Genomic DNA, 27,136 nt, shown 5'->3' with positions numbered 1-27,136 from the left:
ATATACCGTTTGTTCTTCCAAATGACTATTTCCTACTAATTTTAATTCACTTGAACCTAAGAAATTAAAGCATTTCCCCATTTCTTTTGTGATCACATCTTTTCTTCTCCCAGAGTGAGGCCATTTATAAGTATGCAGTAACAAAACCATGGTCACAAAAGAATATGTAATACGGTTCGATTCCCGCTCCTCCCGGGCAGAGTGTCGAAGTATCCTTGAGCAAGACACTTAACCCCCAACTGCTCCCGATAAGCAGGTCGGCACCTTGCACGGTTGGCTCTGCCGTTGGTGTGTGAATGTGTGAATGAATGAGTGAATGTGAGGAACAGAATTGTAAAGCCGCTATATAAACGCACAACCTCATTTACCTTTGGTGCTGAAGTCGTCCACCAGGATGATCTCCTTGAGGAGGTGCGGAGGAGATCGGTTGATGACGCTGTGGACGGAGCGCAGCAGCGTGGACCAAACCTCGTCCACGAAGCAGAAGATCACGCTGGTGGTCGGCAAGTCGTTGTGGACCAGACTCTGGGAACACCTGGAAAACACCACATCCAGTTAGCTTTTTTTTACCTCATTGTCTGCATTTTTGTACCTCATTGTCTGCTTTTTTGTACCTCATTGTAGGTTTGTACTTTAGTTTGTATATTTGTATAGTCAGTGGTGGAAGAAGTACACAGTTCCTTTACTTAAGTAGAAATACTCAGATAAATGGAGTACTCTGGTCAAAGTAAAAGTCCTCCATTCAAATTCTACTTAAGTAAAAGTAGAGATGTATTTGCTATTGAATGTACTTAAGTATCTAAAGTAAAAGTACACATTCTCCATGACGTTTGTGTATCCATTGACCTCTACAGGTTATGTTAAAGTGGTATGTGGTTCAGTTATGCTGCTCCGATTACATCCTCTTGAAGTTGATAGGCTTCCAATGCGGAAGAATATCTTCATACATTTTTTATTTTGTATATATTGTGTTTTCTATGCTAAATCCTTTTCTTCAAAGTAACTAACGCTTGACCGGGAAATATCCCTTCCCTTATTACAGAGATAATTAAATACAGAAAAAGGGTACCGCTGGGTACCAATACCGAATTCCAGGAATACCGAAAGTATCGGTTCAAATGTGAACGGTATCCAACCTTAATTAGGATTCACCTAATAAAAGGCAGAGGGAGATTTATTTAGACCCAGGACATCGTCTCACACCCTGACCTTCAGACCCAGGACATCGTCTCACACCCTGACCTTCAGACCCAGGTCATCGGCTCACACCCTGACCTTCAGACCCAGGTCATCGTCTCACACCCTGACCTTCAGACCCAGGTATACACTTTAATAGGTCTCAACTAGGGGGGCGGCTAGGTGGTGTAGTGGGCAAGGCACTCGCCACCAGTGTGGAGACGCTAGGATTCGCGTGTTCGAATCCAGCTCTCCACATTGTTTTCAGTTTAGCTGGTCGTCCGCAGTAATACACATTGGCCGTATTACGGGGAGGGAAAACTGAAGGGTGGGGATCGAACGTTGTGAACAAGCGACTCCTACAAGTCGGTTGGTGCGCCTGCGCAGTGGAATCAGGAAGTGTCGGGGGCAGCGTGAGCCTCCCACGCGTTACTCCTCGCCACTGAGAGATCGAGCTGCGCAGGTGAAAAGATGCGACTGCTGTTACCTCGAGTACCGGAGGGGACTTGTGCTATGTATGACTTAGTCCACATTGCAGCCGGCTTGTGGGAGGCAAGAAACAGCGTTCGTGACAGGGGAGGGTTGAATTGGATGATACGAAATTGGGATGGGAGAAAAATATAGAAAAATGGGAGAAAAAGTGGATCAAAAAAAAAAATAGGTCTCAACTAGGGCTGAACGATTAATCGATTTTAAATCAAAATTTGAAATGATGCAATTAGGGCTGACCTTCGAATTTCTTTTTGGCAATCGAAGCTTCGGGCCGAGCTTCGATTTTAATTCGAAGCTTCGATTTTTTTTTTTTTTTATTATAATTTTCTTTTTAATCTTATGTTGTGGGACTTGTACAGCACTTTCGTAAACGTTGTTGTTTTTAAATGTGCTCTATAAATAAAGTGGATTGGATTAATGAATTAAGTAGCCCCTTTCGTGACTGACGCAGCCAACAAGGTTTCACTCGGCTGTGTGATTTAATTCAAGGTGGATCGCTGTTGTCGTTTGAACAACTTCAGATGTCATGGGAACTACCAATCCCCCAAATCAAGAATGTTTAAGATGAATGAAGTAAGATTTAGATTATTTGAAATATGGCCTGTGTAGACTAAACTATGCACAGAATTATGTCAGTCTACAACAGGGGTCTCAAACTTGCAGCCATTTGCGGCCCGCGGGATGATATTTTGCGGCCCCCTACTTGACGTCAAAGTTTAGTGTTAATGCAGCCCGCGCCCAACTGTTTGCCGAGTCGTTGCGCGAGAGTTGGAAGTTTTATGGGGCTGCGGCACTGCAGATATACCCTACTCCAATGATCCGCACGGACATTAGACGGTGTTGCACTCGCTACCCAGTCTGTAGCAGTCGCAGAGACTCTGGCTAGTAGTGACGTTCGAATGTTGTGATTTTCGATGCAAAATAAATATCAACATTCTCTTTTGAGACTCCACCTCAGACTCTTATCCCTTGGCACTTGCTGTACTTTGCTTGTAGGTCTGCAGCCATTATTGCTGGATTATGAATAGCACCAACTTTAGCCACGGGGACCGTTGTCAAGCTAAGCTGACCTAGCTCGTCTTCCCTGCAAGGTTTTCACATTGACATTTAATAACATTAGTCAGCTAACGCTAGTCAGTAGCTACTTGACTCAAATACGATTCACCGTGGGTGCATTATTGTTGATAGACGGACAGTGTCAGGTCCTGGAGAAAGGACAGGCCATCATCTGATTTGATGTAACGTAGCTAACGCTAGCTTTTCAGCTAATGCTATAATAACACCAAGCAAAACACATCCCGTCCGAGCTCCCCGTCACACGCTCTGTCGGGGACAATGGAATTTAAGAAAGTGTATCTGCTGTTAAAATGACAAACAGCATCACACTTTAAAACAATCCTATATAATCCTCACTCTCCCTGATGTAAACAAAATGAAAGTCTCTCTCTGGTCTGCATCCCCTTAACAATTGTGTGTATTGAGCTGTACTGTATTGTACCCATTCTGCAATCTGTTAATAAAGTTTTCAATCAATCAATCAAAAACCGCAGGAGATAAATGACGTCATGGGATCGGAGGCTAGAATTGACGTGTATTGATTGATTGATTGAAAACTTTATTAACAGATTGCAGAATGGGTACAATACAGTACAGCTCAATACACACAATTGTTAAGGGGATGCAGACCAGAGAAAGACTTTCGTCTTGTTTACATCAGGGTCCCCCATTTTCAATTCATCGGGACATATATGACATACAGATACTCACTCACAAGTGCTCACTCAGTGGCAAGAAGCCATTCTCTCTCTGATGCATGTAATAAAATAATGTATGACTGAAGTAGGGCTGTCTTAAATACTTCGAAGCTTCGTTCGATGGCACAAGCTTCGAACATTTAAAAAAAATCGAAGTTTAAAAAAATAATAAAAAAAAAATGTTTTATTTTTTAACTTCGATTTTTTTTTCTGCTCGAAGCTTGTGCCATCGAAATAACGTGTATCCATTCAACTAGCTGCTGTACTGCTATGGTAGCTAGCCTAGCCGCAATGCTATGGCCGATCCCATTCACGTTAGCATGTAAGCTAACAACAAGAGCTTTAGGTTTAGTCTCTCGCTTTTTGAGAGACATAAACTCTCCGCTCTTGGTGGTACATTGTGTTGATGACTCTGCACCCCCCCTTAACAACTGTTTGTATTGAGCCGTATTGTATTGTACCCATTCTGCAATGTTAAATAACGTTTATCCATTCAACTAGCTGCTGTACTGCTATGGTAGCTAGCCTAGCCGCAATGCTATGGTCGATCCCATTCACGTTAGCATATAAGCTAACAACAAGAGCGTTAGGGTCTCTCGCTTTTTGAGAGACATAAACTCTCCACTCTTGGTGGTACATTGTGTTGATGACTCTGCACCCCCCCTTAACAACTGTTTGTATTGAGCCGTATTGTACCCATTCTGCAATGTTAAATAACGTTTATCCATTCAACTAGCTGCTGTACTGCTATGGTAGCTAGCCTAGCCGCAATGCTATGGTCGATCCCATTCACGTTAGCATGTAAGCTAACAACAACAGGTTTAGTCTCTCGCTTTTCGATTTTAATTTTTTATTTTAATTTTTTACTTCGATTTGTGTGTGTGTGTGAACAATCCACTTTATTTATAGAGCACATTTAAAAACAACAAAGTTTACCAAAGTGCTGTACAAGTCCCACAACATAAGATAAGAAATTATTTTTTTTTTCTTTTTTTTATCGAAGCTTCGAATTAAAATCGAAGCTCGCCCCCGAAGCTTCGATTGCCAAAAAAAGCTTCGAAGGTCAGCCCTAGACTGAAGTGATTGAGACCATGTTTGAAGGCAAACAAAAGCAAATCCCCCTCAGATCGCACAGCAACCAGAATAACTGAAATACTGGCTGGTGATTATTAAACAGCTTTGTGATAGAATTAAAAAAAATGCACAGTGCATTTCCATAGCTGTGGATGAGTCCACTGACACCACTGAGAAGCCTATGTTCTGAAGAACCGTTCATGTTCTGAAGAACTGTTCATGTTCTGAATTGTTATTGCTAAAGATTGAGAAGATTGGATCAGTTGTACTTTATTTTGGAATACTTGAAACCCTTTTTTTGTGGAATATTTGATGCGGCCCAGCCTCACCCAGACTCTACCTCCAGCGGCCCCCAGGTAAATTGAGTTTGAGACCCCTGGTCTACAAGGTCCGGATTCTACATGGTCCGGCAATGTAGACTCCACTACAGACCAATTATCAGTGAATGTTCATGCATTTTTAAGAAGGGCTACTTCCACAAAAAAACAAAGAACTCACCAAAACATCTCAGTAGCACCTTATCTAAATGTTCTATTTCATATATGGAGATTCATATTTATTTATGTATTGCATGCATTTCTACATTTTATTTCCCATTTTGTTTATTCATCCCAGTATCTTTCTTTCTTATGTGTGGAATTCTACAAGGCATGTAGGTGTATATGTGTTTGAGGATGATATCCTTCAAACAGGCAATAGTGATGATATAATTTGGGCAGTGCTGAGCTGGGTTACTTCCTCCAGTGTATTTGTCCCCCGGCCCCACCCAATGGCCCCACGCACACACACAAATCGAAGTAATTTTTTTTTTTTTTTTTAATGTTCGAAGCTTGTGCCATCGAACGAAGCTTCGAAGTATTTAAGACAGCCCTAGATGCAATTAGCAAATCGCAAAAATAAAAATAAATTTTTTTATTCTTTTTTTTAACCAGGAAGTCCCATTGAGATACAAGATCGCCTTTGCAAGTTGTTGTTATTGTTGTAGGAACGGTTTGGGAGAGGGAGGTAAGGGGTTTTAGATTGTGTGTTGTGAAGTTTAGACTTCAGAGAGGGAGAGTAAAGTACAGAAAAAAAGGTACCGTTGGGTATCAGTATCGATTCCCAGGTAAAAAGAAACATTTTCAGGCACGGTGTCCCGAACGCGTGTAGCTTTTCTCCAACGCGTCCGTGTTTCCGGGTTCCCGTTTTGTGCTCCGATTGGCCAGGTCATGTGACATGTGCGCCAATCGTGGGACGGCAAGTTCTGCGCCTATTTCCGGGTCGAACAGCCTGCAAACTACCTAACGCCTAGTTTATCACTGGTTAAGCTTAGGCGACTCTTTCGAAGTTGGTTAAGGTTAGAGTTTGGAATCAGGGCAGGCGTTCTATTGCCATGCTCTAAGACAGTGGTTCCAAAAACTGTGGTGCTGAGCGCCCTCTAGGTGGTGCATGACATGAAAAGGCTAATGGTGGTTTAAAAAAAAGAAATTATATATATATATTTTTTTAAATTTCATAAAAATCTTAGTCAAACCTTTAGTATTATGGATATTAAACATGCTGGCAGAGTACATGCATCCATGTTGTTGTGAACATTTTAATTAAATAAAGAAATTCCCTATCCATAGTCGCCGTGGAAAGAGATAAAATAAAAAATAAAATCTGTGTACGGAGACCAGCAACTATTTTTTCTAACAGAAACCCATTGGGGGGTGCGTCAGCTAGGTCGGGAGGTGACAGGGGGTGCACGTAGGGCTGGGCGATATGGCCAAAAATGATATCGCGAAATATTTTGGCTATATCGCGATATATATCGCGATATTTTTACATTTCCTCTAAATCACTTAAAAATGCTTGATTTAACCCTTTGATGCATACAGTCACGCCAATATGATGATTATAATAAGTCCCTGCAACATGTTTGCATTATTAAACCATGAAGATGCTTTAAAAAAATATTTAATGAAAATGTACTAAGAGTAGTCTACTGACACACTAATAAAAAAAAAGACAATTTATATAAAAACTCTTGGGTGCCTAAGACTTTTACACAGTACTGTGTTTTTTATCCACTTTAGCCAAACACACACACACATATATATATATGTATATATATATACACACCCTACTGTGAGAAAATAATAATCACACACAAAGGTATAATGGCTTATAGCAGACTTAATGATTTTAGAATATTTCAGATAATGAAATTAAATGTTTATATCATCAACTATCCAGTTAGTATTTATACTGTCTGTAACGTTTGGCTACTTTAAATCATTGAATGTAGAGAGAGAGCGAGAGAGAGAGAATGAACAAGAGAGCCAGCCCCCCCCCCCCCCTCGAGGTTTGTTCTAGGTTCGCGTTTTGATCGTCTAAGCTGCTGTAGGTGATAACGTCACACTCGAATGTAAACGGGAAGAGATGGAGATGGAGACACACGGAGATGGAAATTGAATGATATACAGAAACGAATAACTAATAAATATGAAGTTATGTTTAAACTGCTGTTGTCAAGCGTTGTCAATATAACCCACCCCATTTCCTCACGAATGGAACTAGTCTTGTGGAGTCCGCTTTGACCGTTTACCAGGGTTAGCAGCTATCGCTAGTTAGCTTAGCATAATCCTAATGGATACCTTGGTTAGCAGCTACCGTTAGCTCATTGCTCGTGTCAATTAAATTACATGTTATTAAAGGTCCGCGCTGGTCTGTCTAATGAAATTACAACCGCAACATTATATCGCACTGTACAGCCCTGACTACACTAACGTTAGCCTATAGCTCCGCCGTCCCTTCTCGAGGAAAGCACTGCGAGTGTCTCTCGGCCGCGGGCGGCGCCATATAAACTAAATACTCGATGTTCGCGATATAGTACAGTACTACATCTCGGGTAGAACAATCCGCGATACATCGAGTATACTCGATATATCGCCCTCCCCTAGGTGCACGGCCAAAGAAGTTTGGGAACCGCTGCTCTAAGACAAACTTGCGGTCCCACGATTGGGCGTACATGTCACATGACCTGGCCAATCAGAGATGCGGAAACACGAACACGTTGGAGAAAGGCTTCAAGCGTCCCGAACAGACCCACGAGTAGGCCAGATGCAAGCCGCATTTTACAATAAACCTCTGTGGGGCTGCTTAAAAAAATTATTATAATCGCAATCGCAATATCCGTCAGAAAAATCGCAATTACATTATTTCCCAAAATCATGCAGCCCTAGGGATGCACGATAATTATCGGGCCGATAAGAACCAGGGACTATCATGTCTGACTGACCCAAGAGGGGAACTGCATTACTGCTGGTGGGTGGACAACATGTTTACTATTTGCTAGTTTATCAGTAGAGATCATTTATTTTGCAGATAAAGCTCACAAAACAAGACAACTTATGAGCAGTTTCATACATACAGACACAATAAATAAGAATAAACAATAACAAATCAGCTAAGACAGTTACAAGTCGACACAGTGGTCGGAGACGCAGCTAAATAAGGAAGAACCATCAGCTGTCAGTCGGAGGGCATTCCAGGTGTTGGAAGCAGCAATGGAAAAACTGTTTTTCCTAGTTCAGAGCAAACTGTGTCAATAACATGAAGGAAAGAAAACACAGATGACGCCCTGAAGGGCGAAGGTCTGTCCAATAAACCATGCTTTTTATCTACTTTTTATCTACTAAAAGATGTGTGGAAACATTTGACAACACTAGGTCAACACCCCACTAAGTATTCAGAAGAAAGGCGCTCAGGGTTTGCTCCCATCTTCTACCAGGTCATTCATCAAACACTAGGTTTCCCCTTGCTTTGCCAGGGTTTTGTATGATCATGATGAAGGGGTTGAACTATCTCATGATCGCTCATAGAAGAACAAGCGAACCACATAGAAGAACAAGTGAGCCATATAGAAGAACAAGCTAACCCACATAGGAGAACAAGTGAACCACATAGAAGAGACACATAGAAGAACAAGGGAACCACATAGAAGAACAAGGGAACCACATGGAGAACAAGTGAGCCACATAGAAGAACAAGTGAGCCACAGAAGGTATCTGGAACTAATTGGGAGGCCGTGGCTCACACAGAGAGGGGACACATTAGGCATGACGTTTTGGGAGCTCAACTGTTCTTTTAGGTGGACAGAGAGAGAAAAACAGTTAGGTGGGTCGCCCAAGAGTCAGGAGAAGCACAAACACAACCAAGCGTTTGACTAGTTTCATCTGCTAAAAAGATCTTCATACTTAACCCTTGTGTCTGATGAGGACAAAATTGTCCTTTGAGATTCTTAATTTTTTGATAACTTTGCAGTGGTTATGTTGTAGCCAAGATGTGGCAAAGGTGTGATCTTTGAATTATCCTGGCATTTTTCAACTTTTTTTTCCCCACACCACTTTCATTCAGGATCATTACAGGCTAGCATGTGTCAATGATTAGCAACAACACTGATTTTTATGGATTTTTTGTAATGTCAGATTTAACAACAACTCTTTTCAGAAAAATTGGAGTATTTCATTTTTTATCTGACATTACAAAAAACTAAAAATACATTAAAATCAGTGTTGCTAATCGTTTACACATGCTAGCCTATAACCCCCCCCCCCCCCAGAAAAATCCACTTTGCATTTGATATATTGAAAATATTTACATTGCGTGTTTTTTTTATAACAATAATTGTGATTCCATCACAAACACTGGCATTTAAAGGGTTACAATTCTAAGATGAATTGAATATTTGGTGGTTATGATCAGGGCTGAAGTTGACTGAAGAAAAGTGGACAATTATTTCAACATAATATTTTTATGGCGTTTTTGAAGAGGACAATTTAGTCCCTTAACACAATCTGTGCCGGAAAAGAGTTTACGCGTTATTGCCCGCCATGCGTTCAGCGCCAGAAACGAGTTTACTCGTTTTTGGGATCGTTATTTCGTTTATTCGCTATATCTATTCATAATTCATAGCTGCAGCCTCTGGTATAGCCTTCAGACCCTGTCTGAGCTGGCAGACGGTCAACACCGCCCTCTACTGCCAGGCGGAGCTATTGCATCTCATTGGAAATGAGCTGGTGTGTTTTAGGGGCTGATCTGAGCGGGCAGGGTTTAAATACTCAGGCGAGCCAGTTCTATACAACGATGGCAGACAGTAACAGTAACTCCGCCCGCCCGTCATTGTGAAACAGTCGGTAGTGTGGTACGGACCTCCACAAGCATTATTTGGAATTGCAATCAGATATTCGGATTATTTCTTTTGCATTACATCAGATACATGGTAAGAACATTATATATAAATTTGATCGTTGATCTGACATTTATTTCTACCACGATCTCAGCTATCTCTGTGGACCGTGTATGGCCGTTTACCGTTGGCTGCGGTGGGGGGGGGGGGGGGGGGAGCGCGCCGCTACGACGGTCATTTCATGTATGCATGAGTAGACATAATAATGATAATCTAGTGTTGATTTCAGGATGATTAGATAATCAGCCGAAAAATTACAACGTGATGACAGGATTACAGTAAAATGCCTTTTTCTCATCTTTTTCCTGGAATTACTGAAAAGCACCCAAACCATACTCTATTCAAAACGGTATAAAACGGAAATGTCTGTCTGAAATGTCTGTCTCTGGCATGTTGACTGGAAGCAACTCACTGAGATAGCGTTATTAGACCCATATATTATATAAGATATATTTTAAGCACTCGCAAATGTCGCAGTCTAAAACTATATCGATTGAATAAAGACCTGGCGATGAAGGGGGATCAGCGCCCCCTGCTGCTGGCGGTCAATGTGTTAACACTTTGTATGCCACTCACGGCTTTTCTCTGGTTTACGCCCCGACCGTTGAATGCCACGTCACGAGTATTCTCGTTTTTTTTTATTAGCGATCTGAAATCATATTGCATCACGCAAGCCTACCGTTGGAGATCCAGGGACCGCCAGCGCTCAGATGTGAAAAAAGCGCCCCCTATCGTCTCCCAGATGGTAAATCACCCTTTTGGAATGGACTCAATGAAAGTGAATGGGAGAACGGATTTCTGACTCCACATTTTACTTCTCACTGATGCAGCCGGCGTCTACCAGAGTTCATTCTGGAGCCTCTGAGCCACGGCGAATATGGGTTATACTGTATACACGATGGATCAATACATTTATTGATTTTTTCGAATGGCGATCGGAAATTGGAATAAACCATTTGGATACCATCTGATCTCAGGTAAGGAATCTATGTTATCAGTGTTAGGATAATCAGACTCGTTTTCACGGATATATAAGCGTTTATGTGATATGGCTGTTTTGACTGTAAAAGCCATGAGGAAATAAGAGCAGAGATTATCAGCGCACGGCACGAGCGTGCGCACACATACTATCGATCATCTAGCGTTTATTTGAAAACGATTCATAAATAGGCCGACAAATGACAACGTTCTGGAATATTCCAGTAAAAGGCGATTATCAAAGGCATGGGTTGTTTTTCCCCCGAAAACGGGCGATTTTCAAAATGCTATCAAACGGAAATTAAGCGATAATACAATCTGCCTTGACAATGTTGACTGGAAAATGATTCTTTGATAAGCGACGGGCAGATTAGACACATAGCCATAATTTAAAACATAGATTAGGCGATATTAACGTTAACATTGGCCGTGGATGGTGGCATTCAAGGGGGTAAAAAGGAAAACACGGCTGGCGCTCAAAGTGTTAATGGTAAGAGTGGAACACAGTTTTCAGACACAAGGGTTAAGACAGTATGTATAGAAATGTCCTTTCCTAGAGTACCATAAGATAAGATATTCCGTTATTAATCATTGGTACACTACGACAGACAGTGGTTCTCAACTGGTCTAGCCTCGGGACCCAACACTTTCCTTAGTCATTAACCCGCAACCCATATTTTTTAACCAAAATTATTAAAATTTAAAATGTTTTGCAGTAATACACAATCTTTCATGCACTGTTAAAAACATGAAAACACAAAAAAGTGCAACAAAAGTGCAACTAGGGCTAAAAACCCAATGAAATAAAATAATAATAAATAATATGCTTCTTAGGAGATTTCTTAGCTTAACATAACAGACCTAAGTTTGGGGGAACTAATGGGATGACTGGGGTTGCAACAAAAGTGCAACTAGGGCTAAAAACACAATGAAATAAAATAATAATAATAATAAATAATATACGGTATCCTTCTTAGCAGACTTCTTAGCTTAACATCCCAGGGAACTAATGGGATAAGTGGGGATGTTGTTTGCTCCTGACAAGAGTCTCAAAGTCTGGGGTGATGGTAGACAAAGCAACTCCGAGGTCATGCTCAATGTCCAATCTGTTCCTCTGCTTTGTCTTCAGCTGGACCAGAGCTGAGAAGCCACTTTCACAAAGATAGGTAGTGCAAAAAATATATATATATATATACACCACAGATACCACACATTTTTCTATGAAAGAGAAACATTGGGAGGTTTTGTATCAGGTTTTTATTATCAATTACTAACGTCCTCGTATGAAACCCTTCAACTAGACACTGTCTGGAGGAGGGATATTCCAGACCTGGAAAGTGACTTTGATTGGCAAGAAGCATGGGCAAATGTCCGTCTTACATCAAGGAACCCGGACCATCAACAAATCAATCTTAACTATATTCACAGGACATACTTGACTCCTATAAGACTGAACAGAATGGGCCTGAAACAGGACTCAAAATGCTCCCAATGTACAAATGGAGACGAAGGGACATTTATGCACATGTATTGGGCAGGGTTTCCGTTAGAAAAAATTGTTGCCGGTCTCCGTGACCTGCAAGATTTCAACTACCGGACAAATGAGATTAATTCCGGTCATAGTTTATTGAGCTTTAAAACAATTGATAGGCAGGCTCATGTCATCCTCAAGGCATGTAGATTTATAATATTATTACTTAAAACTAGGCTACTTTTGCGTATACAGTCATTAATATATTCCAAATAAAATAAGTCCCTCGATACTCCGTCTCCGTGCTGCTGCTGACTTGAAATAAAATAGACCGCGTATGTGGCAGTCGGTCCGAGACTAAACAGCAGTCTGTTATAATCACATTTTTATGAGCTAACGAATTCCGTTATATTGGACATTTGTATTAATTATATCAAGCGAAGAACTGAGAAAGCAGAGAGACTGCAACATCGTGGTTTGCGTGACTACTCTCTCCACCTCAATGTCACGCGGTCGAAAAGGGCGCTTGTCTATTGGACAGTGGAAATGTGTGTGTGGCTGCGATCCTGTGTGTGCGCGCGCGCGTGTGTGTGTGTCTGTGTGTGTACTGCGGAGCCCAGATCAGCGGAGCCGAGTTTTGACATGGCATTGATCCATTGTTCTATTGAAGCACATTACCTACCACCATCCTCTCGCTAAACAACTTGTAGACCACGGTGTTTTTATGAGTGCCCACAAGTAGCCGTTTTAATAATATAATAAGCCGCGCGCCTCGGTAATAATAATAAGCCGCGTTTTTTCTTCCTTCTTCCCAAGATGCACAGACATAGATAGATAGATAGAGAGAGAGAGAGAGAGAGATAGATAGATAGAGAGATTAGATGCAGTGTGCTTGTTTTGCAGTGAGTGCTGCGAGCAGTAATAATAATAATCACTTCCTATATTTGGTTCGCGTTTGGTCCGATGAAGCGAACCGAGACCTACGTTTTTAAAGCTCTCGCTGACAACGTCGTTGTCATTATTAGAAGCAACGAGGAAACAAATGTAATGATCGTTTCGTTCATCGCATAGGCTATTTAATTTTAGCCTATTTTAATACAATTCAAATAATCAAATTGTGCTTAGACTCAGGGAATTATTTTCACCGGACATTAAGACCGGAGAAATTAAATATGTCGGACTTCAGGAGATTTTGCCGGACAAATACCGGTAATTACCGGCTAACGGAAACGCTGGTATTGGGACTGCCCACCAGTTAAGGCATTCTGGAAAGATGTGACCCATCAATTATCAAAACTCGTATCTTGGAATATACCAGTACACCCCTCTGTATTGCTTTTGAATGATGTTTTTGAGTTTGCAGTAAATCCACAGCTAAAGAGATTGGTCTTATCGGGTATCACAGTTAGAGCTGCCGCGGTATTGATGTTTTCCTTACCGCACACATTTGCAATATATTTCCTACCGCCGCGGCACACACAAAAAAAAAAGTTTGAATGCATTTTTTTTGTAGTCTACTCTTTATATAGCATATAGCCTGCCTCTAGTCTAAATGTCTATCTTTAGAGGATGACTTTGCAGCATGAATATTGTTTGGGATTCGGCATGCACGCATTCGTTATTAAAAGTGAAACACTGATTCGAAGTCTCCCCTCGGTGTCGCGCCCGCCGGTTACCCCCCCGACCCTTTCTTCTTATTATTATTATAACGTTACTACTTATGATTACAAAGGCATTCGATTTGTGGCATTAACGTTAGTATAGTTACACGTTCGTATTTACCGGACCACATAGCAAGGCAAGCGTTACTCAATTAATATCTAAGTTCCTTTCTTTGCTCAGAGCGTGCCGAGTTGTACCCATTCTGCGGTCTGTTAATAAAGTTTTCAATCAGACAAGTGTATAGAACGAAGGGCTTTTATTATAACATTTCGTTGCAGTAAAATCATTATGCCTCGTTCCCTGAGGAGCGACGGTACGTCGGTAATACACTCCGGTCTCCGGTGGGAGCTAACGTATATTAGCCGTGTTGTGACTGAGCTCTGATCAATGGCTGAGATTCAGGAAGTAAAAGCACTGCAAGACGATCCAACGTGTGAAGCGTCTCTCTTCTGACCAATCAGTGGTCTGCAATGTTTCATGTGACTTTTCTGGTACCCAATAGGGTCGCTTGGAATCTCGACAGAGAAGTAGGGTATATCTGCAGAGCCGCAAGCCCAACGAGAGCGTAATAATAATAATAATATAATAAAAAAACAGCGGTGATGCCGGTATTCAGCCCAACGCTGCGGTGGGCATGATGTAACAGCGATACCGCGGTAATACCGATACCGCGGCAGCTCTAATCACAGTAGCTAAAAAACTGATCGCATCACGCTGGTTTCAACCGGAAAAAATGTGCCGGAAAGTTTGGTCTCTTACATATCTCGATGTGATATATCAAGAAATATCTACAGCAAGAATTCTGGGTCTCAACGAATCCAAAATGTCAATGTGGGTAGAAGTGGTGGAGAGAATAAAAGCTAGCTTATAATGGTGGTGTCTGGTTAGGAGTGAGGGATAATGGAGGTACTATCCAAGAAGGGGTCCGGGAGGGGGGGGGGGGTTCGAGCTGGAGCATATGTGTGTAGGGTTTTAGAAAATAGGTATTAGGGGTATGTCCTATATAAGCATTTGTATAATTGTTAATTTCGCTGGATATACACTGTATACGGTTAAAATATTATTATACTTTTTTTTTGTCTTGTTTCTGTACTTGCATGTAATTTTAACCACCTTGACTGTTAGTTTCATTATGCATTATGTGTTGAGTACTGACTTTTAATAATTTCTGTTTTGCAATAATAAAAAAAATATATATATATATATATATATATATAAAATAAAATATAAACTTTTTTTTCCCCACACAACCGCGACCCACTCAAAATGGCCCCGCGACCCACCAGTTGAGAAACACTGCACTACGAGATGACTGCCAAGAATGTAGATAATGTTGCAATGGAAAGATTGTTTAATGTGTGGATAGTGAGATGAAATTAAAATAAACGTCATTAGAATGTTCATCCAAATGATGTAATTTTATCAATTCAAGTTCTGTGATACTCAAGTGTTATTTCACTTTAGTAGAATGTATCAGGTTTCAGCAGTCTTGCCTCTTATCTAAAGTAACCTACTAGTAAACTAGCAGTCTTACCTCTTATCTAAAGTAATCTACTAGTAAACTAGCAGTCTTGCCTCTTATCTAAAGTCATCTACTAGTAAACTAGCAGTCCTACCTCTATGTAGATAGAGTCATCTACTAGTAAACTAGTGACCTCTGCTGTCAACACCACCATTCCTCCCAGGTGTCAGGCTCCTCATTCACTTCCATTCATTGAGGACCAAGTCTAAATGACATACTTCTGAATTATAAACAATGAATACAGCAGTATTATTCTGTGTAATATATTTTTCTGAGTAAAGGGCATTTGTTTTTTGTGAGCCATTTTCTAATTACGGGTATGGGAACTAATTCTCACTTGAGGACGTGTAGTTTGACCAGCTGTCAAATTCTCACAGAATGTTTAGAAGAATCTTTCCTCCAGCAGGTAACCACTCCCCAACATCCCATGCAGGTCAAAGATACACAGCACACTCAAACAAATTGACTGGATCTCTTTTCTATAGCAATAAATATGTAAAGACAAAATGTAAATGCCCTGTCAAAACAAACATACCGTTGACTCAGAATTTTCTGTATTTGATTCCATCTACATAGCAGCAGTTTGTTCAATTCGGCTGTTCACATTATTTCATTTTATTTATTTATTTATTTCACACTTCTGAACTGACCCAGATGCGCAAATGAACAATAAAGAAGATGGAAGTAGAAATTGTGACAAATGTTAATCTACAGTGAAATCATGCGACTGTTCAGACCTGTATCTGATTTAGGACAAAATGCTAGTTTACTAGTAGATTACTTTACATAGAGTTAAGACTGCTAGTTTAATACATAAAAGGTAAGACTGCTAGTTTACTAGTAGATTACTTTACATAGAGGTAAGACTGCTAGTTTACTAGTAGATTACTTTACATAGAGGTAAGAGACTGCTAGTTTACTAGTAGATTGCTTTACATAAGAGATAATACTGCTAGTTTACTAGTAGATTACTTTACATAGTAAAGTAAACAAGAATACCCTGAAGACTCTGGCAGGAGCACTCATTCAAGGGTACTACGACTATGCTTGCACCTCATGGTACCAAAGCACCTCAAAGGCACTAAAAAACAAATTACAAACATCTCAAAACAAGCTAGTCAGACTACTGCTTGACCCGACTCCTAGAACCCACCTGACCCCTGCCCACTTTGACAACCTAGGATGGCTTAGAGTAGACGACAGAGTACAGCAACTTGCAATGGGCCTGGTCTACAAGATACACTACGCGACCAAGGTACCCATGTACATGTCAAAATACTTCCCAAAGGTCAGTGAATACCACGATCACAACACCAGAGGGAGCTCCACAAATCATGTTAAACCCAGATTCGGCTCAAACAAGGGACTAAACACGTTTCGCAATTATGCCACATGAATGTGGAACGCCCTACCCAAAGCTGTAAAGGAATGTGAATCACTACCCACTTTCAAAAACACTCAAAGAACACCTACGGGAGACTGCAATTCGAAACTGGCCCCTACAAATGTCCTAACCCAGTTGTACAGTAAATGACCAAGTATGGCTTTGTCAGTATTCCAATGTACAGTGCCCCCCCCCCCCCCTCCCACCTCCAATGTACAGCCCCCACCCACCCAACCCCACCCCACCCCCCTCCTCCAATGTACAGTTTCTACGTCAAATGTATATACACTCTTTTTCTGGACACTTTTTGTATCACAAACCGTACTGTATTTGCAAATCTGATATGTCATAAATGTATAGAAGTAGCAGTACTGTCTATCTATATGTCATTTATGTCATATATGTTATGATGAATTGAAAATGGGGGACCCTGATGTAAACAAGACGAAAGTCTTTCTCTGGTCTGCATCCCCTTAACAATTGTATGTATTGAGCTGTACTGTACCCATTCTGCAATCTGTTAATAAACTTTTCAATCAATCAAGATAATACTGCTAGTTTACTAGTAGATGACTTCAGACAAGAGGTAAGACTGCTAGTTTACTAGTAGATGACTTCAGACAAGAGGTAAGACTGCTAGTTTACTAGTAGATTACTTTAGATAGAGATAAGAGTGCTAGTTTACTAGTAGATGACTTCAGAGAATACCCTGAAGACTCTGGCAGGAGCACTCATTCAAGGGTACTATGACTATGCATGCACCTCATGGTACCAAAGCACCTCAAAGGCGCTTAAAACAAAATTACAAACATCACAAAACAAACTGGTCAGACTACTACTTGACCTGAACCCCAGAACCCACCTCACCCCTGCCCACTTTGACAACCTAGGATGGCTTAGAGTAGACGACAGAGTACAGCAACTTGCAATGGGCCTGGTCTACAAGATACACTATACGACGGGGTGCCTATGTACATGTCAAAATACTTCCCAAAGGTCAGTGAATACCACAACCACTACACCAGAGGAAGCTCAACAAATCATGTTAAACCCAGATTCGGCTCAAACAAGGGACTAAACACGTTTCGCAATTATGCCACAACAATGTGGAACGCCCTACCCAAAGCTGTAAAGGAATGTGAATCCCTGCCCACATTCAAAACCGCTCTTAAAGAGCACCTACGGGAGGCTGCAATTCGAAACTTGCCACCGTAAATGCCCAAAACCCCCACCACCTCCTAATAGACAGTCTCCTGGGGGACCCTGATGGAAACAAGACAAACGTCTTTCTCAGGTCTGCATCCCCTTAACAATTGTATGTATTGAGCCGTACTGTATTGTACCCATTCTGCAATCTGTTAAATAAAGTTTTCATTCATTCATTCATTCCTCCCCACCGCATGTATATATTCCCTCCCCGCCGTATGTATATTACTCTCCCACCCACCCACCCCCTCCTAATGTACAGTCCCCTCCCCATCATATGTATATACTCTGTCAGGATCTAGGGGTAACAGTACTGTATATTTGAATACCGTTTATGTCACAAATGTATCAGTACTAAATACCTATATGTCCCTATGCCATAAATGTCATGTATGTTGTGTATGTCATAAATGTCTATATGAATTGAAAATGGGGGACCCTGATGGAAACAAGACAAACGTCTTTCTCAGGTCTGCATCCCCTTAACAATTGTATGTATTGAGCCGTACTGTATTGTACCCATTCTGCAATCTGTTAAATAAAGTTTTCATTCATCATTCATTCATTCAGAGTAAGAGGCAAGACTGCTAGTAGATGACTTCAGACAAGAGGTAAGACTGCTAGTTTAGTAGATGACTTCAGACAAGAGGTAAGACTGCTAGTTTACTAGTAGATGACTTCAGACAAGAGGTAAGACTGGTGAAACTTGATTATGTTCTACTAAAGTGAAATGTCCCTTTTAACCTGCTTGGTAGTAGACTAGATAAACCAGTATGAACCAGCTTACAAAAGAGAGACTCACATCTGGGGCCTGGTGTCCGGGATGGCACGGTCCACTGGGATCCGCTCGCTCAGGTAGACGTTGAAATGCCCTTCGTCCCACCTCTTCCTCACCTCGTCCTCCTTGCCGTTGGGAACCACAGCGGCCTGACCGAACTGGCCCATGGCCTTGCCGTCTCTGGGAGCGCGCGTCATGTCCAGGGACAGCACTTTGTGGACACCGCGGTCCCGCACGACTGTGGAGTTCACGTGGGCTTCTCGCCGTTGTTGTTCCGGCCTGGTCGTAGCTCTCAAGGGTGGTTCCTTCAACGCGCTCACTTCGCTCTTGGCGAGCGCTTCCGCCCGTTTCCCGAGGTCCTCGGCATCTGCCTCGTCTCCTTTCGGGTTCTTCGGGGGAGGTTTAGCTGAGGGTTTAAGGGGAACGGCCTTGTTGGACTTGAGACTGCTCGCCTCGGGCTTGGGCTCATCTTTGACCTTCTCCTTCACCCTGGAGTCAGTGTTTTCTGGCGCTTTCTGCTTCGCGTCCACTACCGCCTGGAGTGTCTTCCCTGAGGTAGGCGGAGGGACTCGCTTGTCTTCCTGAACACCAGCTGGCACTTTGACGATACTAGACACTACTTTATTAGGACTCGGTACTCCGTCTTTCACCACCTCTGCCTTTGTGTCACTCTTTATTCCTACTTTCGTCTCACTCTTCACCGGCTCTTTAATTTCTACTTTCGTCGCACTCTTCACCGGCCCTTTAATTTCTACCTTTGTATCACTCTTCACTGCACCTTTAATTTCTACTTTTGTATCACTCTTCACTGCAGCTTTAATTTCTACTTTTGTATCACTCTTCACCACATCTTTCACCGTTTCTACTTTTGTCTCACTCTTCGCCACATCTTTAACCACCGTTTCTACTTTTGTCTCACTCTTCACAGCGTCTTTCTTCACTTTAGTCTCGTTCTGCAGCACGTCTTCTGTCTTCACGTCCACCTTTGTGTCACTCTTCGCCTTCGTCTCGCTCAAGTCCACCACCGCCTTCTTGTCCGCGGGTCCTTTCGGGAGGACATCCTGCTTGTTGTGTGCGACACCATGTGGATCTGTGGCCTTGTGTTTTGGCGCTTCAGGGTGAGGTGGTTGTCCTCTCTTGTCCTGGTTCCTGACCCTGTGGGGCCTGTACACCTCGGCCACTTTGTTGCCGGCTTCCACCAACAACGGCCCTTTGCCGGCGTAGTCCAGGTCCACCCTCTGGACCGGGTGTTTGAACGCCCTGTTCAGTGTCTCCCTGGTGGCCAGGTGGTGTAGTCGGACCATGTCCCTCTCCCTCTTCACCACCAGCTCTCGCTCCTTCACGACGCTCTCCTTCAACAGTTGACTGTTGGCGTCGTTTATTGATATGCGGAGCGCCGCCATGTCGAACAGCAGCCAGATGACCGACGCGATGAAGACAAACGCGAGGATCCTCCCACTGCCCCTGAAGTATCTCCTGATCTTCATCTTCATCTAGTTGTTGAGGGGAAACAAAATATCTGAATCCGAAACAGAAATATGTCCCGATGTCAAAGTGTCGTAGTAGAGGAAGCGTGAGTCACCGTTATTAACTTTGCGACACAACTTTTCTAGTCTTTTTTTGGTTTTTAGGTATGTTGCCTGCGTGGCATATTCCACACACGGGGAATCTCTCATTTACCCACTGCTGTCGTCACTCAGAGGGCTGTCTGTCACGAGGACACGATAAGAGAAGGAACTGTCATCACGTCAGAACGCTCTGCTTGGGTGATGATGTCAGTTATATTGAAACCTGTAGTCGAATCCAAAAAACATACAAACTATCCGAGTAAATATTCATCAACCGATATATCAAACGTTAGCTAGTTAACACAACGCAACACATTACCGATGATTCTGACATCCTCGTCATAAACGAGGAGATGGTTGGTCCCATTTCAAACTCAATGTCGAACCGAAATGAAAGTTCCCCACACTTGGCAGCACAAAGGTGTGTTCACGCACTACACGGCGACCCTTCCTTCTGTAATAGTTCCCTTGGTTCTGTCTGTCAGAGACCGTTGGTTCACTTCATGTCTTCACACCGGTAAGAGGGCGCGCGACGGAATGTTGTCCTGCTGCGACGTATCGCCTCGCGCTCAAGTCATCCAAGTTGAAGTACAACGTCCGCCTCGCTCTAATCTCCAGGTGACGTTTAATAGCGAGCGTCCGTCTCGCGCTCGGGACGTTCCTCGGCGAGAGATGACGGCTGTTTTACATTTCCTTGAAGTTCCACGCGACAACATTGAAAGAGGACGTAACTACTACTTCAACTTTGCACTTTGAGAAGACGCGCTGATTGGACAGATAGCAGAGAAAGTTTCAGCCCACGTGGGGGTGGGCGTGGCGAAAATAAAGAGTTTCAAGTTCAGACTGCATAATGCGGATGTGAGTGAATTTGATCTTTTCGATTCTGATTTGGGCCGCTTCCTATATCGCCACCTTCTTAAAATAATGGCTTAGGTCATATTTTCAAGTTTTGAGAAAAACTGAATAAACGGAACCAAATAATAGACTATATGATATTTATTAATCATTTCACAACTGGCAATTTTGCCAGAGGTGACCAGCATCATGAAGCGATTAATTAGTGTGTGGATTTAGAAACATACTTTTCCTCAAAAAGTGACATAATCCATTATTTTAAGAATTCTTTTATATGTGGTCCTGAATCAGATACAGGTCTGATTTGTTTTAATTTGCCTCCAATGCATTAAACTTATAAAGTAAACCATAAAGTGTGACTTTGTCCTCCATGTTTACGTCCATCTTCTTTATTAAATATATGAAACATAGATGAAACATGTACAGGTAAATAGATGAAACATGTGCAGGTGAATAGATTAAACATGTACAGGTAAATAGATTAAACATGTACAGGTAAATAGATGAAACATGTACAGGTGAATAGATTAAACATGTACAGGTAAATAGATTAAACATGTACAGGTAAATAGATGAAACATGTAGGCCTACAGGTGAATAGATGAAACATGTACAGGTGAATAGATGAAACATGTACAGGTAAATAGATGAAACATGTACAGGTGAATAGATGAAACATGTACAGGTGAATAGATGAAACATGTACAGGTAAATAGATTAAACCTACAGGTAAATATATGAAACATGTACAGGTAAATAGATGAAAACTACAGGTAAATATATGAAACATGTACAGGCAAATAGATGAAACCTTTACAGGTAAATATATGCAACCTGTACATGTAAATACTTGGCTGTTGTACAACTTTGAATAATCAGGGGCGGAACTATGGATTTTGAGCATTTAGCCTGCACTGTCATCTTCATATCAGCCCATTCAGTCATGCCAGGTATCATACTGTAGGTATAATCTCCATTTACATTTAGTAATTTGATCAAGTCAGCAGGAGCCTTCGGTGACAGTGGCTCAGGAGGTAGAGCAGTCGTCTGGTAATCCAGAGGTTCCCGGCTCGATTCCCGCTCCTCCCGGGCAGTGTGTCGAAGTGTCCTTGAGCAAGACACTTAACCCCTAATTGCTCCTGATGAGCAGGTTGACACCTTGCATGGTTGCCTCTGCCGTCGGTGTGTGAATGTGTGAGTGAATGGGTCAAATGTGAGGAACAAATTGTAAAGCGCTTTTGATAAAAGCTCTATATAAATGCAGCCATTTACCATTTAATGTCAAGTTGAGTGCTTCACTTGAGTGCATAGACATAGTAGCATAGTAGATTGTACATAGCAGTGTTGTACATTGTATACGTTAGTATAGACACATAGTAGTAGCGTTGTACACAGTAGTATAGACAGTAAGAATGTTCGTTTTTGTAATCTTGGTATTGCACTTTGTTTACATTGTTTTGTTTTGGTCTGATGTGTAGGTTGGAGTTTAGTCATACTGTACATTTCTCCAGATCTCTCTAGACAGTCTAGTGTGGCCAGCAATAGTATAGGAGCCAAAGCTATATATTTAGGTTATTGTATTGTATGAATGTTTATATGTTTATTTTTGTAACCTTACATTGAAACGGCATTAGGAATATTAGTTGGATTTAGATAAGGTCATTGAACCGGCTTATTTGTCATAATAGAACATTCTAGAACATTTGTGATGTCACAGTATGATGTCAGAATCAAACATTCTAGAACATTTGTGATGTCACCGTATGATGTCATAACCAAACATTCTAGAACATTTGTGTATCTATATAGTCAACAATTGTATGAAGGGGATGAGGTGCGCTAGGTGTGGCGAGGAACATGAATATGGGAAATGTGGAGAGGGAGTGAAGCCGAAGTGCTGTAGTTGTGGTGGGGAGCATAGTGTAGCGTTTCGGGGGTGCGAGGTGATGATGAAGCAGGTCGCGGATCGGAGAGAGAGAAGGGAGGGTAAGTTGACGTATGCTGGGGCGGTTAGCAGGGCAGGACAGGGGAGCCAAGAAAGGGTGCAGGGGGTTGAAGGAGGGCATTTGGCAGTGAGGGTAGAGCAGGTGGAAAGAGACAGGGGAAGGGAGGAGAAATTAGGTATTGTGGCCTTCGTGGCAGGGGTAGTTACTGGTATGGCAGAGGTTACGGGTAGAACAGAGATGGTGAAGATGATTGTTAGGATAGCGGTTCAACATCTGGGATTGGAAGGTCTGGACTGGAAGGAGGTGTGTAAAGAATTGGCTGAGGGGGCTGCGAGGGACAAGGCTGCGAGGGACAAAGCAGCCCAGGATAAGATAGCAGGGGGCAAGGAGGGTCCCGCGGAGGGGGGCTCAGGCAGGAAGTAGCAGCAGTAGCTGCACTCCAATGGACAATGTAGTTGATGACGGGGTCCAGTAGAAGAAGAAAAAGAAGGTGAAGAAAGAGAAGAAGGAGAAGAAGAAGAGCCCATAAAAAGAATTGCGGAGGGCAGTAATACGCCACGATGCGTCTACTCTGCCGGAAATTCAAATAAGAAGAAGAACAGTTAGTTTGCATCTTGAAACAGGACTGAACAGGACTGAACAGATAGACTAAACAACATAGACTGAAGCCTGCATTGCTCAACCAAGGTGCCAAGCCTACCGGTTTGCTGTGGAAAGAGCTGGCAAGTTGATTTACGGCTTTCCAGTGTGGAGGAATTTTCATGTGTCGAGTCGGCTGTGATTTTGGAGACTGGGAAAATACAGTTTTCTTACCTTGTAGTAGTAACATGAATATTTAGGAAAATAGCTTTAGGACCACTTCTGTAAAGAAAGTCTTTGCTGTGGAAGAGAAATAAACCATTTGGATATCTTTGTTTTACACTGGAGCGGCTGTGGACATTATTTTTCTTTATCAACGAACGTACTACTCACGAGTAAGCAACTTTAACCAGTAGAGTGGAACGTCGGCCCTCATAAATAGCAACCCCCCCCCCCCCCCCCCCCCCCCTATCCCAAATCAACTCCAATCCACACAACAGATCACAACAACAACACAATTTAAACAAAGTGCAATACCAAGCGGTAGGGATGCCCCGATCGATCGGCCAGCGATCGGTATTGGCCGATATTCACAAAAATAGCTGCATCGGGTATCAAAAAAAAAAAAAAAAAAAAAAAAACGTTTTTCTTTTTCTTTTTTCTATTATATAATAATAAATGAAATAAGAAATAACAATTGAGTAAATGTATATCTATGTTGTACCATTTGTTACATTTAGTTTCACTAAGTTAGGAAAGTAATGTTTTAAGTCAAGCCTGATGTTGCCTTGCACAAAAGAATGATCCCAGTCTCTTTCACACAGTGAGGCATACCGTTTATTAATTGAGCAATGGGTATTTACATTACATTTAGTCATTTAGCGGACTCTTTTATCCAAAGCGACTTACAAGTTCTGTACGACAAGTCATCAGGAAGTGCACAACTCTATCAGCTGCATGAGTAACAATGTTGGTTACAATGTTGGTGCTAGTGTAGGTTAGTATATTAGGACAAGTGCATGACAGTAAGAGTAACAAGTAACAAAACCAAAAATTATCGGTATCGGCAGTGTATCGGCCGATATGGCTCATAGAAGATCGGTGATCGGTATCGGTGGCAAAAAACGTGATCGTGGCATCCATAATTCCATACCAAGCGGCACTCTTTTGTCTAGGCTCTTTGACACCATTACAGACTCTTAGGGGGCTCATACAGAACCAAGCGTTTCACTGTAATGTACAGATACCGGGGCGGCACAGTGGTTAGCACTGCTGCCTCACAGGTTTGAACCCCAGCAGGGGGCCTTTCTGTGTGGAGTTTGCATGTTCTCCCCGTGTTCGCGTGGGTTTCCTCCAGGTACTCCGGTTTTCTCCCACACCATAAAGACATGCAGGCAGGGACTACAGATGAAAACCAGCTCATTAGCTAATTCTGGCACATTTACATTGATGTGGAAAACTGAAGATGTTGATTAATGTGCACATGGGTAAAAAAAATAATAAAGATAAACTTAAACTATATGTGACAAATAAAGCAGAAACTTGAAACAATGCTCCCTGATAGGATGTTCCATAATGTGAAGCCAGCTACTGCTGTAACCGTGGTGATAACATTACCTTGTTGACACAATGCTCATTTTGGATAATATTGCTTGGAAACTAAATTCTGTTTCAGGATGTAAAGATTAATCACAGTCTTCCAGATGCCTTCAGTAGCTCCAGGGCTTTGAGGCATTATTGGATGGCTTAACAACACCCTGCGTTGCCATGGTGAAGCGTAAGACCTGTTACTTAAGCAACGCCCATAGAGAGTAGGAATGTGTTGCTGACGTGGCTCACACTAAAACTGTCCTGTTTATCACTCCTGTGTAGAAAACACACACACACGCACACACACACACACACACACACACACACACACACTCACACATGCATGCACACACACAGTCACACACACACACACACATGCATGCACACACACACACACACACACGTACACTCACACATGCATGCCCCCCCCATACACACACACACACACACACTCTCACTCACTCATAAAAGCTGTATTACGGCCATTAGGCAGTGATTAGTGCAGCCAACAACAGGTTCTCCCTCTTCATCAGCAGTGATCTCCAGGGAGTCGCCTTGGCTCTGTCCAGCCTATTAGGAGCCCCCGACACGGGGATGGGGGGGTGGGGTGGCTGGGGCTCCCCTGGTGGCTGCCCTTAGCCATACGACACAGGCTTTCATTAGTGCCTCCGCTAAATTACTGGCCTCAGGAAAGAGCCCCCAAGCCCCGCGACGCACGTGTCAGTTTGTTCTATTCCTCGGGCCATTTGATTAATTTATTCACCTGCTCCCTGCATCCATTCCACACGCGTGGCGTGACGGTTTGGTGAGTCTGCCTGTCGAGGCCTATATTCTCTCCAAACGGAAGGAGTACATGGTTTTACAGGAGAGAGAGACACACCGGCCTGGTCTCCGGCTGCTCTGTGTAACCATTACAACAAAGAAAGAAGCAATCGCTAGTATATAACCTCACAAAACATACATATGGTGCTATTATCTGAAATTACTAGATAGAGAGAGAGAGAGAGAGAGAGAGAGAGAGAAAGATAGATAGAGAGAACGTGAGAGAAAGATAGATAGATAGAGAAAGAGAGAAATAGATAGAGAGAGAGAGAGCGAGAGAGAAAGATAGATAGAGAGAGAGAGAGAGAGAGAGAGAGATAAGAGAGTAAAACGTAAAATCACTTCCTGTGTGCCTGATGATTTTCCCGGGAATGTCCTATCAGATACCACTGATTAGAACAGCCAAGAAAAGCAAATGTAAAAGCATTGATAAACTGAGTATAGGTAGAATCACTATTGTGATATATCAAATGGTGATAGAGAGTGGCAAATATTATTAGTTTAGTTTCAGTTACATTTTTATTGTCTATAGTTGTTTAGTTTTAGTTTAGTTTTCATTCGTTTTAGTTTATTATAAGGGTATTGTCAGATTAAAGAAGTTCAGATTAGGTATTGTGTAATACAGACAGTTGACTCACAGTCATGTAGACATCCCATAATCATCCCGGTATCAACACCTCCTCTAGCTTGCTGCTCGCTGTCTTGACGCGTTTGACCAAATAGACAAAGACTAAAACGAAAGAAATGTTCTGTATATTTCTATTCTACTTTAGTTAGTTCTGTAAGAATATAGTTTCAGTTGCTTTTCTTTTGATTTCCAAAGAATAGTTTAATAACCTTGTTCTGAACCAAGTGCTTCAGTTGGCCCTGAGTCACGCCTGGCGGTGCTATCCAGGACAAAATGGCTGATCCCAACTTCTCTTGTGGGACACGTGGAGACTGTTGACTGCGTTTAAAAGATGAGTTGAACTGGTTGGATAGGCTCCTAGAAACAGGTAGGCCTGCTATCATCACTCATCCACTTCAAGCTCTTGTGCTTTAGAATGAGCTGATTGTTAGTGCGGTCA

General features: G+C 42.2%; 2 protein-coding genes across 2 annotated transcripts in view; one reads left to right on the top strand and one right to left on the bottom strand.

The window, feature by feature from the left end:
* galnt5 (polypeptide N-acetylgalactosaminyltransferase 5) overlaps positions 1 to 20,975 on the bottom strand; it is a 73,163-nt gene extending 52,188 nt beyond the window's left edge. The window contains exons 1-2 of the mRNA XM_084310685.1: positions 18,734 to 20,975; positions 369 to 535 (exon numbers count right to left, since the gene is read on the bottom strand). Coding sequence (XP_084166811.1) covers positions 369 to 535; positions 18,734 to 20,202 — 1,636 coding nt within the window. The 5' untranslated portion in view covers positions 20,203 to 20,975. The remainder of the gene's footprint in view (positions 1 to 368; positions 536 to 18,733) is intronic.
* Positions 1 to 27,136, top strand: part of LOC311226033 (E3 ubiquitin-protein ligase arih1-like) — a gene marked incomplete at both ends in the record, with an annotated part of 246,642 nt that overhangs the window by 56,260 nt on the left and 163,246 nt on the right. The window lies entirely within an intron of this gene.

This window comes from Notolepis coatsorum, assembly GCF_963971535.1.
Source record: "Notolepis coatsorum genome assembly, chromosome: 3".
In the NCBI taxonomy this organism is placed as follows: Eukaryota; Metazoa; Chordata; class Actinopteri; order Aulopiformes; family Paralepididae; genus Notolepis; species Notolepis coatsorum.
Note: the sequence above shows the minus strand (reverse complement) of the source record. Positions and strands in the feature narration are given on the sequence as shown.